At 32.3% G+C, this 20796-nt stretch overlaps 3 protein-coding genes and 1 non-coding gene across 4 annotated transcripts in view; 1 reads left to right on the top strand and 3 right to left on the bottom strand.

Moving 5' to 3' along the window:
• LOC117237067 overlaps window positions 1-3030 on the bottom strand; it is a 273567-nt gene extending 270537 nt beyond the window's left edge. The window contains exon 1 of the mRNA XM_033500681.1: window positions 2596-3030. Coding sequence (XP_033356572.1) covers window positions 2596-2662 — 67 coding nt within the window. The 5' untranslated portion in view covers window positions 2663-3030. The remainder of the gene's footprint in view (window positions 1-2595) is intronic.
• Window positions 3031-7791: 4761 nt separating this feature from the next.
• On the bottom strand, window positions 7792-7864 carry Trnaf-gaa. The gene has a single exon. It is a non-coding gene; the product is annotated as a tRNA-Phe (tRNA).
• A 1600-nt stretch (window positions 7865-9464) lies between these two features.
• Window positions 9465-12411, top strand: LOC117237034 (serine-threonine kinase receptor-associated protein). The gene is made up of 5 exons (XM_033500618.1): window positions 9465-9775; window positions 10229-10527; window positions 10611-10840; window positions 11140-11276; window positions 11377-12411. Exons 1-5 carry the CDS (start codon window positions 9661-9663, stop codon window positions 11586-11588), a joined length of 993 nt encoding a protein of 330 aa, XP_033356509.1. The 5' UTR covers window positions 9465-9660; the 3' UTR covers window positions 11589-12411.
• The window catches only part of LOC117237033, a 72963-nt gene continuing 64076 nt past the window's right edge, over window positions 11910-20796 (bottom strand). The window contains exons 5-7 of the mRNA XM_033500617.1: window positions 16766-17727; window positions 13129-15819; window positions 11910-13005 (exon numbers count right to left, since the gene is read on the bottom strand). Of these exons, the coding sequence (XP_033356508.1) occupies window positions 12742-13005; window positions 13129-15819; window positions 16766-17727 (3917 nt within the window). The 3' untranslated portion in view covers window positions 11910-12741. The remainder of the gene's footprint in view (window positions 13006-13128; window positions 15820-16765; window positions 17728-20796) is intronic.

Here is a 20796-nt window from a genome sequence, read left to right as displayed (position 1 = left end):
GTATAAATTATGTGTGTGAAACGAACTAAGTATCTATACAATTTCAAACATTTTTCCACCTTTTCTCAATGTCTCAAATGTTCAACTTATTGTTTTAATTTAACCGCGTTATTCATTGTGGATGAGTGAATCAAACATATAAAGTGACCCACCCAGGAAATACAAAATTATGTACATTTTACCATAAAAAGTATCCTGATACGATAATGACAAAAACTTTTTTTATTCCTTTTGGCAAATACTAGAAATGGTTAAAATTTTACCCCCATTTTTTCACTAGTTAGAAACATATTTGTTCGTAGAAGAATATGTGATGTTACTTCATATCTATTTACAAAAAATCTGGACATAGATTACTCTAAATGAAAACAATAATAACTAAATAAACAAAAGATGACAACTTCAAAACGTTTATAGAACGTTAATCATTTACATCAAGAATTTAGCAGGAAAATGTTAACAATCGATATATAGAAAATAATAAGCAACAAAATAACAGTCCATCGTTTTTTATTTATTAGATTACATATGTATTTGCGTTATTTGAAAGTATAACAATAGGAAGTAATCTATATGCATTTATTACGTTTCATTTTTTAATAACATTAGGTTCCTTATTCATATATTTATATGATAATATTAAATATAGTTTGCCTATGTGAGATTCTATGTTTTTTCTTATTTGCGCTCGTGAAATTTCGCGAGGATAATTTATTTTCTACAACTTTAGCGAAGATTTCGCTGACACATGGAACTTTAAGTGAAATATGCAATAATGGGTTTTTAACTGCCATTTTCCTAAATTAATTTATCTCTTCATATCAGATTGACACCAATTATTACCAAAAATCAGTGGAATAAACAGTTATAAATTCGTGAATGTGTTTGTTAAAAGTAAAAAATAAGATAAATAAAAATTGTATACATTCTAATATAAAATCACACGCATCCTCCACCAATAATAAAGTAACATGTGCGTGTATTTCTTTACGTTTATGGCAACGTGTCAAATTGACGCGAGGGATGGATGAGGGTTAAATCGATTTTGCGGTATTTGATGCGGTAAGTTTGTTCCAGTTGTTGAGAATTAACGAACGTAGAAAAAGCAAACGTAAGAGTAAATAGGACGAATCAATTTTGCGAGACACAATATATAATTTCTTGCTTATCTGTGGCGGAAAAGGAGAATTTCAATTTATATTTTATATTCGACTTTTTCATTTAGTAACAGATGCATGCACGTCCGTGTGTTTAGTAAGATGTAAATTTTAAACCTGATTAATATATACATACATATTCTACATTTTATAAGAATAATCTGGTTTGCTTTAATCCAATGTGTAACCTGTGAATGTAAATAAATAATTATTTTTACTTCCGTGACACAGGATTCCAATATTAACTGACAATCAGTGGAATTAACTCCAGAAGCTATTTTATCTCAATATTCTTTTCGCGAGTAACACAGTTTCTACATTTATAATTTTAACAACTAATTAGTAATTATAATTGAACAACATTTTACATAAAACAAAAACATTTTGTTGGTATAATGAGGGAAAGTCCAGGTGAAAATAATTAAAAATAATTTTAAGTATCGAAAATGAATGAGAAATGTTCTGCACGTGAAATGACAAACTAATTTAATTATTATTAAATATAAAATACATTTTTTTAACAAAAATAGTATAAATAAGTTATATAAAGAATATTTATTACGTAAATAAAAACTTTTCTCTAAATAGTATTAACTTGTATTTCTTTATTAACACTAATTTTGTTCTATCTATTCCTCTTAAATAATTTTTAAATAATAAGAAATGCTAATAAATTTAATTGTAGACACTTTGTTCTCATACATTATATCCATGATATAATAATATGTTTATATCATACAATCGGTAGCAAATAAAATCTGAACATATAGATCCTACATCATTAGTCATTTCCATCGTAGTTTCTTTAATTCGTTTACAAGGAAATATATTATGTTTTCCTTTCGAAAGTGCCTTACATTGTGATAATCTCTCTCCCTTTAGAAAATTTTATTTTATGTTATTTAAAGTGGATACAGACATTCCCTGTATACTTCGAGATTTACATTAAACGAATCTACATAACAAACAAAAATAAGAATTCTAAACTCTTTACAAAAGTTATTCCTAATTAATCAAACTACGTTAAAATAATATACATATTTATAACGATAAGAAACATTACATCCTTGATCATCATGTAAGTGTCAATATCTAACAGCAACATCTGAATTCCTAATCAAAGTTTGCCCAGAATGTTACTACACGACTGTTGGGTTTTTATCGGAAATAATGTTTAGGTAGAAGAAGTAAAGGTTATAAAATAACCAACGTGAAAACTGCTTAACATTTGACGACCAAAGCACACACCAAAGTGTTGCTCACACGCCGCTCGAAACAAAGAAAAGGGGGTAACGGAAACACGAAGCTAAAGACCATTGATTTATGGGTGTCAATCGATAACACCAATTGCCATCTGTTGGCGACTAAATACATTATCTCCAACAATAACGATTGCCGCTGAAAATAAAAAAATTAACTGACAAAAAGCACGACTCACCAGCCAAGGAACCAGTGACGTGATATTGCAGACAGACAATAAGAGCAAGTAACGATGCAGTTTTCATTTTTCACTAGCTTCGTTCCTCAGTCTTGCTCACAAACGGGTGATTAAATCGATTGACGATCGTACGTGAGAAAGCACGTGTGAACGTTGCACAATCGTGGTTCTCCAAAGGGGCCCTCTATGTTTTTAGTCCGTGCACTGACTCCTACCACGTAAACAATCGCAATCAACAAAGGACTATCACGTTTATACGCAACGTCGAACTTTTGAACACGATAGATAAGACTGATCTCTTATCGTCTCATAACAATTAATATTTCTGACACGAGGAGTCGATGGGAAAAGTTAAGAAAATCCCGCTTGACGTTTCGTCACAGGTAAACCGGCCAACATCCTCCCATAGAAGACGACTAAAACCGACTGAGCACGGTGCATCGAGCCTCCTTGCACCGTTTCCGAAAAAGCAGCAACGCGCACGTGCGAGCATTGACCAATCGGATCGCGCGAATGGCCATTGCTAACCGCACGCGACGCTCAGAAACTTTTTTCTCAGATTTAAAAAGTGCCTTTCCCTGTTTTCGTACACGAGATCCATGGATACCACGGAAACAGACTTCGCAAGCTCCTGTCGTTGCGCAAATCTGACACCCAACGTGGTTTTCCTTTCCTAGTTTGTCCTCGTGTAATACGCGACTTTGACTTCAAACGTGTGAGTATATGCGCGCATATGGGTGTGTTTGTGTATGTATATATGCTTTAACGAGCGAACACATACATATGCGCTGCAGAGCAACAGGCACGTGAGAACATCAAATCTGAGTTTATACGTTCAAAAACGCATTTATGGAGAAACGTAATTTTCCCATTTATGATGATTATAGGCATTATACATTTTCATATTTATGAGCTGCGACGTGTTTCGAAAGACGTTTGCTTGTTAATACAGTAAACGTTAAGGTAGGAATGGGACACTCGTTATAACTCCTGGACATAAAAAATGTTTACTGCTTTTATTATACGAAACTCTCGAAACACAGATAAATAATAAGTTGTGTAAATAACTTACGGGGATATTATGATAATATGAATTTAGTTTTATTTGATTATTAATAACACAATTAAGTTTATTAGGGTTCGAGATTACTTTAATTGTCAGAATTTGTTCATAATCACTTGCGTTAACTACTAAAATTGGCCTAATGGTTAGCTTGTTATGAATAATTGTTGATATGTATAAATGGTTTCGTTCATCTTATTTTTCTATCTTTGTTTCTAATGAAGACAGAAGAGAAAATATGTACGTTGAAATTATATTATTTATTAGCTAATATTTAATAAGTTTTCAATTAATTTCAATTAGATTTAAAAATTAAGAATTATTATAGTTCCTAAAAGTTAATGTACGTTATATTGTACTTACTAGGAAGTTCCAATTTTAGATGGTCAATTTTTATTCCTTTTTCACTTTTTATTATAAATGCTCTATAAACTGAAAAAATAACTTTGATAATATAAAAATATATTTTAGTATAGATATATCTTAAGAACAATGTAAGCGGAATTTTTTCAGCACGAATAAAAAGTAGAGGCGAGAAGAATCTGAATAACTGTAATTTGACCTTTCTTCAAAAAAATTAATTGTTAATTAAATTTTCGAATTGTTCACGATGGATTGAGCTCTACAGATATAGATAAATATGCTTTGCCAATATATTAAAGATCAGATAAATAAAATTCATTGCTATTCGAGATAAATACATAAGACGATTCTGTTCGAATGTAAAGTTTGTTAACAATAGATAATAACATCAAATCTCTACATTACTAAAAATGGAAATAAATTTTTATAACAGCGAACCTTGTTTTAATTTCAATATAAAATTTTAACTTTTCAGTACAAGAAGATCATTCACTTAATGGAAGACATATTTCCATGCAGTAATCATACATATGCATATTAAAAACAACAAAGTGGTATGAACCATAAGCTTTTATATGCTTTACATAATCTGATAAGCTGACCCAAAATTAAGATGGTATTGATATAGATTGTACAAAAATCGTTGCTTTCATAGTCCTTTCATGTGTATGCAAAATCTGTCCCAAATTCGAAATGGAAGAAGTTATCTACGAATAATTTTCTGAAAAAATAAACATTGAAAACAAAAAAACCATTTAAAAGACTGAAATGGAACATTCTCTTTTAATCAAATTCAAATAACAGCTAAATGCTTTAAAATTGTTTGGAGAAATTTTGCATTAAAAGTTATAATGAAAGAATATGAGAAATTGTTTGGGAAATTTTTCAGTCTTTAATAATTGGAATTGCGATCCTTCTTTCAGATAAAATATGTTCTTATAAAAGTGGATTATAACTTAATAATTAATTCCATAATTATTTAATTTAAAGGAGAAATTAAAAACTCGTAAATGAGTAACTATATTTAATAAAAAAAAGTAAAAAAATGAGTAAAAATGAAAAGGTCTGTAATATGAAAAACTATATTAAATAATGTAACTATGAAAAGTACATAATACAAATTTTTATAATATTTTATAATATATATGTAATAATGTACCTTTTTTCTTCGAAAATTATAAAATAAATTCAATTGCTACATAATTAAATAAAATTAAAATAATATCAATCTTAACAATGATAGTTATATTATATATATTATATATTATATTAATAATAATAAAATTTAATAATAATATTAATATTATTCTTAATGAAATTATTTTATTTCATAAAAAATATATATATCAAAAATAAAATTTAAATATAAAGTATAATTATTCAATCTTCATTCATTATACTTAAACAAAGTATACGCTTAATGCGATTAGGTTTCCAATCTCTCCTCGTTATATATATCGCAACATAAATTTCATTTATTTTCCAGAAGCTATATTCCGTAATGGATTTAATTAAAGGTTCCTAACACTGAAACCATGATCTATGCGCTACAACTATTTTTCGTTGGAAAATTAAATCTTTTATATGGACACGTAACTTTTGACACGATGTTTCAGCACATGTCGATATCGTCATCCTTCTTTTGTTCAAAAAGGATGATACGTATATCAATTTATTTCAAAACATTGTAATTGTCATATCAATTTTTAATAGAGTCAATATTGAAACAATTATAAAACAAAATACACATATTAATACAAAATTTTATATGTATAATATTTCAACAAAAATATGAGAAGTTATTTAATATCAAAATTCTATACAAGAAAGGGTATCAAAATGATAAAGGAAAAAAGGAATGAAAACAATTACCAATATTAACTTCATTATTCTACCATTACGTTAGAATTTAATAAAAAGTATTTTCAAAAATCATAAACGTATTTTGAAAAAATGCCACAATGTTATTATACATTCCACATATATAAGTGTATATACCAATATAAGTTTAAAAGATAAATTAGCTTTCCATCAAGTCTTTTACCGATTCGAAAACAATAAAATATTATCTGAAAATTCTCGTCCAACCATGATTCAGTTTTTTCGTGTATTATTTACGCAAGGTAATTCCAATCTGTATTGTTTTTCGTCCCAAAACCGGGTCGTTTAGTGTTTACTCGCATGAGAGTATTCGTCGCTGTCAGACGCATTAGCCAAATATGTAGCCCATCAGTTTCAAAGAACGTTATTATTTCAACCATGAACATGACCACGTATTAACGTAAATACTATCATAAAAAATTTTTTTCACTGTCATAAATACTTAAAAAAAACATTATACGAAATGACGAAATGGAAAATGGATATTACTCACTAACGACTGGAATAAAATCCAATTCTAAATATTCCAAAAGTTATATTATAATAAATTATTATAGTTATATTATATAAAAGTTATATTGTTAGTATATTGGCTAGAAACAATAAATGTAAATATAATAGATTTTTGTTGATATTTCTACTAAAGACTAACAATTTTTTTATAGATACGATGTATCTACTATACTAAGTTTACAGTTTCATTTTTTTCCTGTTACCGTTACTATTCAAAGATTGTTACTTATATTTTTATCTACGTTATCTATGTAAACAAATATTAAATATTTTGCAAAAAATTGTTATACTACCTAGAATAGCTAGAAAGTTATTGAAATCTTATTTATTAAATGGTAAAAAAATCACTAATGTAATTATTACTATACATATTTATTTCATTCAAAAATATATAGATCTAAATATATATGTAAGTACATGATAAAATATATATAATAAATGTTTTTAGTTCTTTCAATGATTTTATTATTATTTATATATGTATATTCATTTAGTATTACTTACTGCAGTATTATTTCAATCTCAAACGCATGTTTCAAATAATATAAACAGGGTATATCCTGTAAGTTTAACCACCACTTTTCAAGTATTTCTGATATCTCCGGTATTTCCGACAATTTCTGAAAAGAATGTTTTCCACAAAAATTAAATAATTTTCGATCAGCTACATGTTTGTAAATTAAAAATTTCCAAAAATATTTTTTTCGATAAAAAGTTGAGATCGCCATGATTGATTATGATTCTGAGAGCACCTTGAGATGATATCGAACTCAGAAATTTAAGTTCGATCAACAGTATTAATTCATTCTATCGTGTAATGATATATTAATTTTGCAGTATTAGTTTTATATCTAATACATGTTTCAATAGAAATAGGATAATTTTCCATATCGTATCTGTAAATCGGATCTAAATTTCTGAATTTAAGGTCATTTAAAAGTCATAGTAGTAACGTCTTGACGTTAGCTACAACTCTGTGGAGTCCAAAATATATGATGCCATTTAAAAACTCAAGGTGGTCTTGACTTTTTATTAAAAAAATAATTTTTTGGATATTTTTAATATTCAAACGTGTATCAGACCGAAAATTAAACAATTTTTGTTAATCAACGGAAATATGTGAAAATGGTGGTTAATCTTAGAAAACACATGTATACAAGAGTATGGAAAATTATAAACAAAAATAAGATTCTAGTAAAATATATAATTTATATTAATACTTCTAAATCAAATGTATATGAATATATTTCTAACAACGAACATTCAATTTAATTCATCCAAAGACATACAAAATATACCTCTTAGCTAAATATAGAATGTAGATTAACATAAGACGTAAATATTTACAAAAAATATAGACAAAAGAAAAAGAGAATTGCCGAAACCCGGGATCGAACCGGGGACATCTAGATCTTCAGTCTAACGCTCTCCCAACTGAGCTATTTCGGCTTGTGGTAAGGGCGGTTTTATTTAATTTCAAAAACATATATTCAAATTAACCAATTCTTTAATATTTATAAAATATAAATAATATATTTTTTATGTGACAAATGTAACATCAGCATATCGTTAATACAAATGTGTCTTATTTCAGTATAAAATATATTTTAACTATTGTTTTGCCGGTGATTCAATTTTTCTTGCACGTTTGAAAACAGCATAACCTATATAAATAAATTAATTACTTGTAAAACTATATTAAATTAATTGTTTGTCGTATAAATTTCTCTCAGTATCTTATAACACATTCGAAGTTAATACTAATTTTATTCTTTTTCCAGAAAAATTTGTATGCAATATTATAAGTTACATTCATTAATAAAGTGAAAGAATCACCGAACTATATTTATATCTGTTGAATGTTATTAATAGAGAAGTAATATGTCGTGATAATTGGTTAAATTCCAATTGTACTTACAATAAACTATTATCCACAGTTCGTAATCGTCACTCTTTTCTCTAACTCGACCTACTTTTATCGCATTGTTTCGCATATTCTACTGCTTGCCAGTCTTTGCACGATGCATAAGTTTACATTTCCCAGAACAGGCTTTAAGGTTATTCGAAGGGAAAGAGATCGGTTGAAGCCACTCACGGTCGTCAACGAAATCACGTGGTAAACAAAGATAGATATAGATACTACGAAAACAAACCACGAATTTCAGAGAGAGGCAACAGAAGCTATCAAGGACGTAAAGTTCGATCCAGACGCTCTATAAAACATATTTTATACATACAATAAAAAATTACGAAAAAGTAGGCAACACATTTTATAAAACTACTCTTCGATAATAATTCCGATACATATACATGTATAGATGTTTAAATTTTCTTTAATTTAATAATCTAATTCTTTCATTTCTCTTTTTATTTTTATATTTGTAAAAAAAAGGATTGTAATAAAGCTTCGAGTTTTCTATATATGTAAAAAATTATGGTTTCATATTGAAAAATTGATAAATATATTTCATAATATAAAAGTATTATTTTAGACGTTGTCGTGAAATGCCATTGAAATTAAAATTTTTCTATCATAATAATAAGATATATACATATATGAATTTATTAATATATTACATTATACTGACCGAATATGTACTTACTCATATATTAAATTTATGTGTTAAATTATGATGAACTTTTTATATAGTAAATAAATTACAATTATATCTCTGATTCTTTTAATTTCTTATAGTTGATCCTTGAAAAGATTTCTAAATATACATATGTATTTAGTACATCATCAAAAACTTCTAAGAAAATATTTAAGCAGAATAATGTACATATGTTTAAGTATTTTGTTCAAATACGTAAAAATTATAAATAAACAGATAATGTGCTGCTTAGAAAATTCGTATAATGCACGCACAGATTGGCTACCATATTTGTTAACTGATCTACAGAAGACAATTTTCTGGATGTCTGTTAAAGGAAGAACAGGAATACACTCTCACGTTTCGTCCTCGAAACTGGTTGAAGCGAGTTGAAAAGTTCTCGAGGCCGCCATATCGTTCTTCCTGTCTGAACTTGGCCTACAGTTTCGTGCGCTTGCTACATTCACGACGATCAGTGTCGCGTCGTACGTAGATGGTGACGGTTCGGTTGGAAGTGGATTCAGGGATCGTGGAAAGCTCACAGGGAGTGTGGAAGTAGATTTGCAAGTAAATCTCTTCCTCGCACCCTAAGGGGTGTTGGTGCATCGAAAAAAGAGGACGACTCATCGTTTGCGGTTGTAATTACACACTATGGCGAATTTGAGACAGACTCCGCTGACATGTAGTGGACATACTAGACCCGTGGTGCATCTTGCATTCTCCGATATCACTGAATCTGGATATTATCTGATTTCGGCGTGTAAAGGTAATTAATTTTTTAATCTCCTGCCTCGAGAAGGAACTCGTTGTTGATTCGTATCGGTCAATCTTTTTTTTCTCTGCGATCGACAACGTTCAGTTCTTGATCGCCTTGGCCCAGTTTCTTTGAAAACCAAGGTTTTATAAGTTACGAGTTTCGAGGTTAGATACTATACATTTGCGACGATATGGATTTCCTGATGAATTTTTTCTATAGTATTGAAACAGGTTTATGAATTACTTAAATTTCGCTGTATTTCGCTACTGTATTTACGTACATATACATGTATGTTGTTATCCTAATTGGATGAAAGTTTTTGACTAATCTGTTTTATTAAAGTACATTAAATTAAATATCTGCTTTATTTACTCCATTTTGTTAGACAATGAACGAATTTTTAAAATTATAATGCTTCCTTAGTTGGAAATTATGCTGACAAACAAATTGATGTATTTTTAGATGGCAAACCTATGTTACGACAAGGGGATACTGGAGATTGGATTGGAACATTTGAAGGACATAAAGGAGCGGTATGGGGTGTTGCATTAAACCCTCGGGCTACAAGAGCTGCTTCAGGAGCTGCGGATTTTAATGCTAAAGTCTGGGATGCAATTAAAGGAGAAGAAATTCATTCATTTCAACACAAACATATTGTGAAATCTGTCAACTTCAGCATTGATTCTAATTATTTGTGCACAGGTTCTAATGAGAAACTCGTGCGAATTTATGATCTTAACAAACCAGATGCAACACCACAGGTACATATTATCATGTATCTATAATTATATTTTACAAAGATATAATATTTGGTACTGCTTTATTTAATCAGTAACATCAACAGGTGTTCTCAGGTCATAAAAGTGGTATCAGGCATGTTACGTTTTTCAATAATGATACTGCATTAATTACCTGTGGCGATGACAAAACATTGAGAGTTTGGGACAGAAAGAGTGGTCAAGAAGTAAGAAGGTTAGATTTTCCAGCAATTCCAAATTCTATGGAAGTGTCAAGAGATGGGAACATTATTACCACAACTCACTCCAACATAGTCACCTTTTGGAATAGCAGAGAGTATGTTCATTTCTTTCTGTTTTACCATAACCCATACAGCGTATCTTAAAATATAAAATAAGTGAAGTCAGCAAAACAAGTTCAAGGTTAGTGTGTAAAGTACCTGCTTGTACACCTGTTGGTACAGACACATTAATATCCTGAACATGGATTTTCTACAGAACCTTCGAGTTAACCTTGGCCCACTAGGAAGTACTTTCCAGTGTATATTTTACATTTTAATAGATTGTATATCTTTTATTCATGTTTCTTCATTACTTATTGATAGCACTTGAGGAAAATTGTAATTATTTGTGCAGATTAACCAAGTTACGTGAGTACACTGCGCCGACACAAATGAATAGTGCTAGTTTGCATCCAGATTGCAGTATTTTTGTATGTGGAGGAGAAGACTTAAAAATGTACAAGTTTGATTACGCTACGGGTACAGAAATTGGTAAGTTAATATTGTAATATGCAAGTTTACAAAATGAGCAAATAGCTATACATATTTCTTTAATATTAATATATTTACAAATATTTAAAATCATTTTCAGAATCATTCAAAGGCCACTTTGGTCCTGTACATTGTGTACGTTTCTCGCCAGATGGTGAATTATATGCTAGTGGTTCAGAAGATGGTACCTTGAGATTATGGCAAACAACTGTTGGCAAAACATATGGTCTTTGGCGATGTATAGAACAAACGCCTGCAATACAAGAGAATACTGCTGTGCTGAATAATAAACAAGAAGTTCCTGCCAGTTAAAAATCTAACGATTCACAAATAGTGTAAAGTACTTTAAATGAAGAAAAAGAAAAAAACGGAACAAACACATCATTTATAGATGTGTGTAAATGAAACGACACAGAACGAATTTTCATAATGACTCGTGTTGGAATTGTATTTAATTGGCTGGTACCTACCATATGTTTTGTAAATATCAAATCTGTATAATCAACGTCTCAAATCAGCCTATTAATTGTGGTATTCTCGAGAAGACTAAAAAGCGGACCAACCTTCATTGTAGTCTAATAAGTCATGGAAGTGTGGGACGCCGTTCACTATTTATTATAAAGAAGAAAGAGAAAAAGAAACATTAACATTTATTAACGTTATACATGTCACTATTATACTACAAAATTAGATAGAGGTGTAATGACAAGAAGAAAGACATTCAGAATTAAATTTTGTGTTCGCATTTGTTATTTTCGCATTATAATTACTATACAAGTATAAAAACAATTTCGCTATGTCAAACACCAGCGCAACTCCTTTGATACACATATCACTCATCCGCCCATTAAGATATTCACTTGTGTATTCCTTTTATCTAACGAATGTCACTATTTCATTAAGTGCCATGACAATTTATTAAAGTCCTCTTTATCTTCACACTGCAATTATGTACTACGAGATCACTGTACAATTTTTCCTCCAACTGCCAATGACAGCTTTATTATACAGGGCACGTCGTGTACTGACCTCTTTACACTTTTGTTACTCGAGTATACGATTTTTCGCGCAAATTAAATACTTCTTATAATCTACAAAATAATATTACTAAACATAACAAGTAAAAAAAAAAAAACATGAGAGATATTTCTTACAAAATGAAACAGTGTCTCGTTTAAAACGTTTCTAGTCGTATATATAATACATATGCGAATCTTAATATATTATTTCTGCACTCTCTTCACGGATGATTTTTATCGAAATGTACGAGCTGGCATGCGTAATTCTTGATTCGCTTTTCTGTACAGAGAAAATTGTTCGATTATTAACGATGAGCGCAGCTCGTTACAAAACCAACGTCACTGTCGTTGTACAGTCTCTTGAAGGAAGACAGTGTGTCTCTTGCGTGTGATAGTTAATAAGCGACCAGTTATACGAGAAGTCTTTTTGAAGACCATTTTCTTGCTCAACCGATGAATTGCGAGAGATCGGGTAACTTGAAACCGTTGAACGAAACCGGCGTTGGTGCGCTTCTTAGGCTGTTTCTGTGTGGCACGAAACCGGGAAAGCTGGTTGGTGTAGTGAATTGTTGAAGTCTCGAGGTAGCTTCCGTCGCTGCTAGGACGAAGCCGCACTGTGCCGTACATACGTCGTCGTGTAAAATCGCCTCTCGAGAAGCTTCACGTAGGAGCTGATTGCAGTCGGTAATCCTTAAAGAAGCGCATTGAGTCTGAAACGAAAAGAAAAAAGAGGAAAATTAAAATAACATATAACATCTTCTCATAAAACGTACAAGCATTAACGATACGTTATTTTTCTAAATAAATTAAAATAAAAAGTAAAGGGTACTTACACCTTCAGCTGTGCAAACGCAACTAGTACAAGGTGTAGGGAAGCCAGACTCTCCAAGAGCTACGTTTCTTCCTCCGATTTGACAACCGTGCCTCGTTTCTCTCCAAGCTGACAGGTCCATATGTGGCATAGAACCGCAAGGAACTCGTGGATTTAGGAAATTGCTTGGCAAATCAAATGCCGCTCGTTGCATCTCGTTATGCTCGTCCATGTTTTCACACAAAACTTTAGACAACGTAGTTTTCCGAATTGCTGCGAGTTGATGCTCAGTGAATCGGATGTTGGGGTCGTCGGTTTCGTACCAAAATCGATCGCACTTTCTCGACTGCCTAAACTGTATCGCGATTATGCAAGCGAACGTGGGTCCTACGAGTCCACCTTGAAGAGGTCTTTCGCTCATTCCGCCAGGGAACAAATCGATGTCATCTACTGATGTGTAGATTCGTTTCATCCGAGCTATAACCTCTGGTGCCATTTCCCTAGACAAATCTTCGAAAGTGGTAGCTCTCTTCAGATTACACAGAGCTCTATAGTTATTGTACGACGGTATACCATGATCCCTGGCACGCTGAATATTCAGCGCAACAAGATCGATTCCAGAATACGGAATCCCACGAATTTCAAATAAATGATTGGTTACTTCTCCGGTTATAAATTGATCCAAGGTTTCCATAGGAGTGGCCACCAATCCGCGTGTCATTTCATCCATCATACCGTTTTGATACAGCATGTCCGGATCAAAGAACCCATCTCTCAATAAAATAGAAGGTTCTACATTTTGATAATTACGATCCATCCTAGGTAAATGAGGCCTCAAGAGCGAGTGACCAATTCTATAAGCAGCAGAAGCGAATTCAGTAAGCACGCTAGGATTGCATGTAGGTGAATATTCTTTGTAATAGCCTTGAGGTAGGAGCTTTAATCCATATAGAGTGACTGCATTCCAACCGAGGATTCGCGGAAGAAACTCGTTATACGTAATATGTTGCAACATGGCGCTGATTATACGACGAGAATGCTGGAAGAGTTTTTCACCATCCCAATGAGGATTCACCTGTCTTAGTCCTTCCACGATTCTGTTATGCTCTCGTATCCACATCGTATGCATAACAGTCAATCCAGGTTGTTCAGATGCTCTACCATCACCACCAATGAAACAGTAGCCCGATTTAGCTTTGCACTCTGGATGCGTGGGAGATTGTGGCAAAAGGTCCTTATTTCCTCTATGTGGGCTCTGAGTGATGTTCATGCGGCCGTTAAAACCTCTCAGAACATTACAAATGCAAGTATTTTCACCGTAGATCACGGATGCATCTAAGAAACCGGTGTTCTGATTGATCTGTTCTCGAGGTCCCAGGTGCTGCTGACCTGGTAGAGATCTCATAAACGGGAAACACATTCGCGCACCGGAAGTTACGTTCACGGTGGGATAATAATGATCACCAGGAGGCACTGGGAAGGGATTGCATTCAGGATGAACCGTACGAGGAGAATCACACGAACGACAGCTTGGTATAGACTCAGCGAAACCCTTGTGAATCGGCGTCATCGTGAGATCGTGGTCCAGAAATTGGGCATACTGCATGACCATTAATGTATATCGATTATGAAGATTGGATATATCAGGGTGGATCACTGTAGAGATAACTCTGGGATTTGGTAAAGGTACTCCAGTAACAGATGTGCTTCTAGGCTTTGACACTCCATCCTCGTAGACTGGAGGAAGTAATCTCGCGAATGTTGTCAACGATTTCCCAAGATTAGGATTACGTAAATTATTGCAGTGACCTGATAATGTTCTATATGGACTAGTTGGATCGCAAGGACTGTCATCTACAGGACATTCGATCTCGTCGTGATTAGTAGGCTTCTTTTGAGATAAGAATCCAGAGATATCAACGTTCTGTAGTAAATCAGAGAAGTCATTAGTAGGGAAACCAAGGATGTTGTCTGTAGTATCGAAGATCTGTCGTTTCCTACGTCTCAAGCCATGAATACTATTCAGAATTTCATTAGTAGCTAACTCGTACATAATCGAAGAGTTGGCCAATAAAAGAGCATCTCTGTTGGCTTTCGAGAAACTGGCAGCCGTCCCAGCTGGAGATTTAGGATCTGCTATTCTCTGTTGTAACCAGGAATTGTACTCCAGTTGTTTTCTTCGGATTAGATCTGCCTCAGCTTTCTTCACAGCTGCAGCTATCAAACTAGGACTGAGTTCTGGAATCAATTCTGGAATCACAGATCTGCTGCCAGTTACTACTTCTTTGGTAGGCTCTGGAAGAGGTTCTTCTCTCCATGGAGCTATATCAAGTACACTGTGTTGATCGCAATTAATTCTAGCATTTAAATATGGATCTTGCTGGATAAATGCTTTTGGCTGAATCCTCTCGATTTTCGTGTTACCGCAGAGAATACCAGCTAAAGAAACTTTTCTAATTTCGGCCAATTGAGCTGCAGTCAATCCGGAAGGCGGGATGTCGTTCTCATACCAGAATCGATCAGAGTTCCTAGTTTTGATGAATTGTCTCTTTAAAAGGCATTCGAACGTTGGGCCGACTGTTGCACCCCTTCTGGGAATTTCTAAAATTCCACCAAGAAGAAGGTCGATGTCTTCTACCTGTGAATACATGGATTCCAATAGCTTCACGTGCGTGGGGTGCATAAAATGTTCCAAATCCATGAAATTTTGAAGCTGCAAAAAAAAAAAAAGAAAACGCACATTTTCATAGTATCTTTTGTCTTATTTTGAAGTTTAAAATAAAATATTTAAAATATGAAATTGTTAATTAAATCTAAATATAATTGTCTCTTCAGATAAGTTTATCATTTTCTATAAGTAATTCTCTCAATGAGAAAAAAACTCAATGTAACATACAAAAAGGATTAAATTTTTATACAACACATATTATATAAAATACGAAATAATTAAGAATTTTATGCTGAAAAAAGATATAGATATAAGCATCATATTTTATAAATTATAATTTCATTATTAAACTAAATTTTCATAAAAATATAAGTAATATCAGATCGACAATAATTTAAATAAAAGACAGAAGTAAAATTCAGATTAGTAATGGGCAATAAGTCTCTAGTTCAACTTTTAGAATCTAGAATACATAGGATCCAGTGATTGTAATCTTTGTTAAAGCAAATCTTCTTAACATATATATTTCAAAATGAAACGAAAAATCTATACACGAATAATTACAAATGAGTCTAAATTTATTTTTTAATACGTTCTAAAATCTATTCTTAGACCAACCTGCCAATTTTATGTTGTCATCATTTAGAATCTTTTTTAAGGCTACAGAAAAATTAAAAATTGTAAAGATAGATTATTAAGGACGTATTAAATATAAAGAAAACGCTAACTCTATGTATACATATAAACTAATAGTTTTAGGATAATACCTATTCGCGATATAATGTATGTATTTTATTATTTGCATTTTAACCACGATAATTCAATTCTGATTGAACAACGCGAACAAAACATAATAAAATATAAGAAACGGTCAGTCACCGTCAGACATATTATGCAGTGCACAAAACTTATATTTTATAAAGTTATTATGAGGTGAAAAATTTTAACCTATAAATAAAACTCACGTATAATTAAATTGGTATAAACCTACCGTGACATTGCGTCCAGAACAATCCTCGACAAACTTGACATATCCAGGAATGCCATGATCGCGACCCACGTGTACGAAGCGTGCGTTTACATCAACGCGCGATTCGAAAGCGGACTGACTCAAATCCAGACTCACGCGATTGGCTGACGCGATCACGTGGTCTTCCAAGCACGTGGAATCGTCCATAGCGTGTTTACGCAGCGATGTCAGAGCACGGAGAGCCGCCAGCGCGACCGCATCGTACGTGCCTCCCACGTTCGAAGACGAGTACCCATTGTAGAATCCGCTCGCAACAGGCATCAATTCTGGATCCGTTCGAGCGCCTTCTCCGAGAATGCTCGGCATGTATTCGTTCAAAGTAACATGTTGAATCTGTGCGACGACCACTCGACGAGCTTCCAGGAATAATTTCGTGTCGTCCCAATGCTCATTGGCCTTGGCCAATTCATCTGCTATTCGATTATGTTCGTTCAAAAGAGCAGCGTATATCATCCCTAAAGCCTTATCTTCTGTATTATTACATATTTCGCAGTGAGAAACGTCCACTTTCCCTTCATTGTACGTTCTGAGCCGATGTAATTGTTCGTCTGTTGGTCCATAAATGTGGGAACCATCTAAGTACGCCGATGCTCCATTCATCTGTTCTCTGGTTTCGAAGTTACATTTGTGCACGGTCAGACTTGGTACAGAGCGCCAATATTCTATGCATTTGCCTTGTTCGTCGCGGATTTCGTAACATTCCGGGTGTCTCGCCGTTCCAGAGCAACAGATAGTTTGCTTGTTAGATGGGTGTACTGTAGATGCGATGTCTTGGAGTATTAGTTCTGACCATACACCAGACAAACTCGTTAAACCCTCGTGAGCTTCTGAGGTGAGGCGCAGATGGTTAATCAGCATTGATACTGCTTTCGTAGGAGTTGGGAGCACGTGGTTTCCGACTGACTGCCGCGGACTAGCGACACCTGATAACAGACAGTAGTTACGTTTAAGTTTGATGGTGAGACGCAAATTTGATGTTTAGTCGATTATTTGAATAAGGTACCAAATATATGTATATATTTGGGTAAAGATAAGCTTCCAACGATTGTTTTCGATTTTTTACCATTACTTCGTTTTTCATAAGCGCCTTGGTATTTATCAACAGAAATGTACATATTCACAATTTCAACTTAATTACGCTGTAAATATATATTTATATCAAATTCCTAGTTCTACACTAATTCATCTTGTTTCCGAATTTTATATTATTATATTCTGAATTATATATTTTATAATTTCATATTTATGAAATATATGTGTAATATTAATATAAATAACATACGTATGTTATATACAGCAATAATATGGTAATATAATAATAATAATATTAATAATATTAAATAGTCCAGGAGAAGAATAGATCCAACGTAATTCCTGCGTATCGTAGAAAAGGCGATTAAAAGGGAATTATTACATAGGTAATCCGTTTAACACGTTGACCGCTACGACATCCGTATTCGGGAATCGCTTATTTGACTACTTGCGAAGGATCGTCGTAGGTATTTGGAAAGATATTCCATAATAATAAATTGTTAATTAACAATTAATTGTAATAATAGTTGAATTGTTATAAAATAAAAATACGAAAATGGTTTATTAAAAAAGTTATTTAGAATGTAAAACTTTAAAGCATTCTATACATAGCCGAGGTTGGTCGGGACAATTTGGACAATAAGTTGTTGTTTTCTTCAAATTCTTTTATACCTTTGTTCGGTCCATTCGACGTCTTTTATTTGCATAACATAGTTTCCATGCGCGTCTAATGCTTCTTCCGAAATTGTTTTTCCGAACGGCGATATTATGCCGACTGCGTCGAAGACAAGGATTTTTTGTATTTTCACACAATCCTAATAATTTTGCAACTAATAATCGTCTAAATATTCTAATATTTATATTTTTCCTTGTTGCAATTCTGTAAACCGTCAAAGCGTTTACAACAGAAATTCCCAGAAAGAATCGAATGCCAAGTTTTCTGTACCATTTGATTCCTTTTCTAACCGTGGTGGCATAAGAAACCATTTGGTCGGAATAATCTATACCACACTTTCCTTCGTTATATTCGACAACAGCTAGTGGTTTTAACGTTGCGAACAAACGAAACGAAAGATCATTCTTGAGACCACCGTTTGAGCGATTCGCATTACTAGAATATCGATGGGAGCACCTGGCAGAGAACGCTTGGTACTGCTTTCTTTGAAAACACGCGTGGCAGTCAACGTGTTAAGCGAATGGCTTCATAGGAAATTTAAACAGTAAAAATTGCTGGATGTGCGCAATATGCCAATATATAAGACTATATATGTAAAGTATAGTGTATAGTGGGCTGTTTCTCTAGTTATATTCATAAAGATACGAATTTGTTTAAACATCCGCAATCTGGTTATAATAGTTATAATATGTATAACAATATTATTACTTTATTTCTTAAAACTTATTTTTACAAAGTTATTTATCAGTCAATTGTGGAATTTGTCAAATTTTTAAAATCTTAAATATTTATTTTTTAAATAGCTTTCTAAATAAGAACGGAGTTGTAAGGGACGTTACGATAAATCTGCTGGTATATTTTCACGCTATATGAATTTTATTAGCAATTTACAATAGGTCTTTTATATGGTAAATAAAATAAGAAAATGAGTGTCTCTGACATCTTTCGCAAACGTCGTGGCATACTATTTTTTAAATAACAAGCGCATCAATTATGAGTTGTCGAAACAAGCCTTGTGACAAGATGGTAGACGTGCTTTCTACATTGTATTATAGTATATTATCACACAAACGAAAGATAATTTCCTCTCTACGGAGTTTATTATGGCCGCGGTTTCCACTCTTACTTCACGGGGGTGTGCGACGTAAATCAGATTAAATGGTTGGCCAGCGCAGACTGTGATCGGCAATATCTGCGTTAAATTAAACGTTACCCAATACAGTTTATTATTCTTGGTCATATTATACGGAAAATTGATGAGTTACGGTTGCTCCGGGTACAAGAATTTATACTCTTTAACGCGACAAATTGTGTCAAATGATGGTAATTTTGCCTTTAGTATTTTCGACAATGAATAATGGAGAATCATTTAGCGTACGTAGTTGTAACCTAAAAATAGTACGGGATAATTGCGTTTCGGTGTTAAACGTGCTATGATAAATGGCGTAATAAATTATATATAAAAGTAGCAAGTTTGATTTTTTCAAATGTTGATGCTTGAAGGTAGAAAATATATTTTTAGAAGATATATATAGGCACATGTGTGCATGTATGTATACGTAGAATGTTAGGTTTTGATATTACGATATATATTGATTAATTTTTTCGTATTAGAAAAATTCAAATACTTTTTACGCCAGTTATCGCAATTTATTGTACATACTGTATTGTATTATTTATTTTCACATTTGCTTTCTTATTTTTCTTATTAGATACTCGACAAAAGTTTTGATTTTCTTCTTTTCTAATTAGCAAGTTTAAACGAACGATAGTTTCTTTAATTCAGCTAAATGTAATATTTTATTTTCAAAAAAGTATAAGAATAGTGTTGAATAACAATTTCGGATAAAATTTAATTAAATCAACCTTATTAAATTGAATTTATTTTAATATAAAAATTACTTATTATATATATATATTTCTTATTATATGTATATACAAATACTGTTATATTTTACATTATACTTAACATTGCAAAATTGGAAATTATTTTCGTAAATAAAGACGGAATTTGCTTGAATTATATAGGCATAGTAATCTTATATGATGCTGACAGAAAGCTTTCGATTTCTAATAAGATTTATTTGATTTGTCAAACATAAGCATTGGTCTAGAAAGTTGTAGTAAATTTCGCTATCTTTAATAACAAGTAAGATCAGGTATACTATATTAAGAAGCAGAATAGTATTCATTCAAAGTAGAAAGTTACTTTACATTATTTTATGAGGTGCCAGACTTTGAGCTGATGTCGATTGTTCAATGTTGAATAAAATTATGTAGCAAC

The sequence above is a fragment of the Bombus vosnesenskii genome, unplaced genomic scaffold, assembly GCF_011952255.1.
Source record: "Bombus vosnesenskii isolate JDL3184/JDL3185 unplaced genomic scaffold, Bvos_JDL3184-5_v1.1 scf7180000013355, whole genome shotgun sequence".
In the NCBI taxonomy this organism is placed as follows: Eukaryota; Metazoa; Arthropoda; class Insecta; order Hymenoptera; family Apidae; genus Bombus; species Bombus vosnesenskii.
The sequence above is the reverse complement of the archived record's forward strand: the minus strand, read 5'-3'. Positions and strand labels throughout refer to the sequence as shown.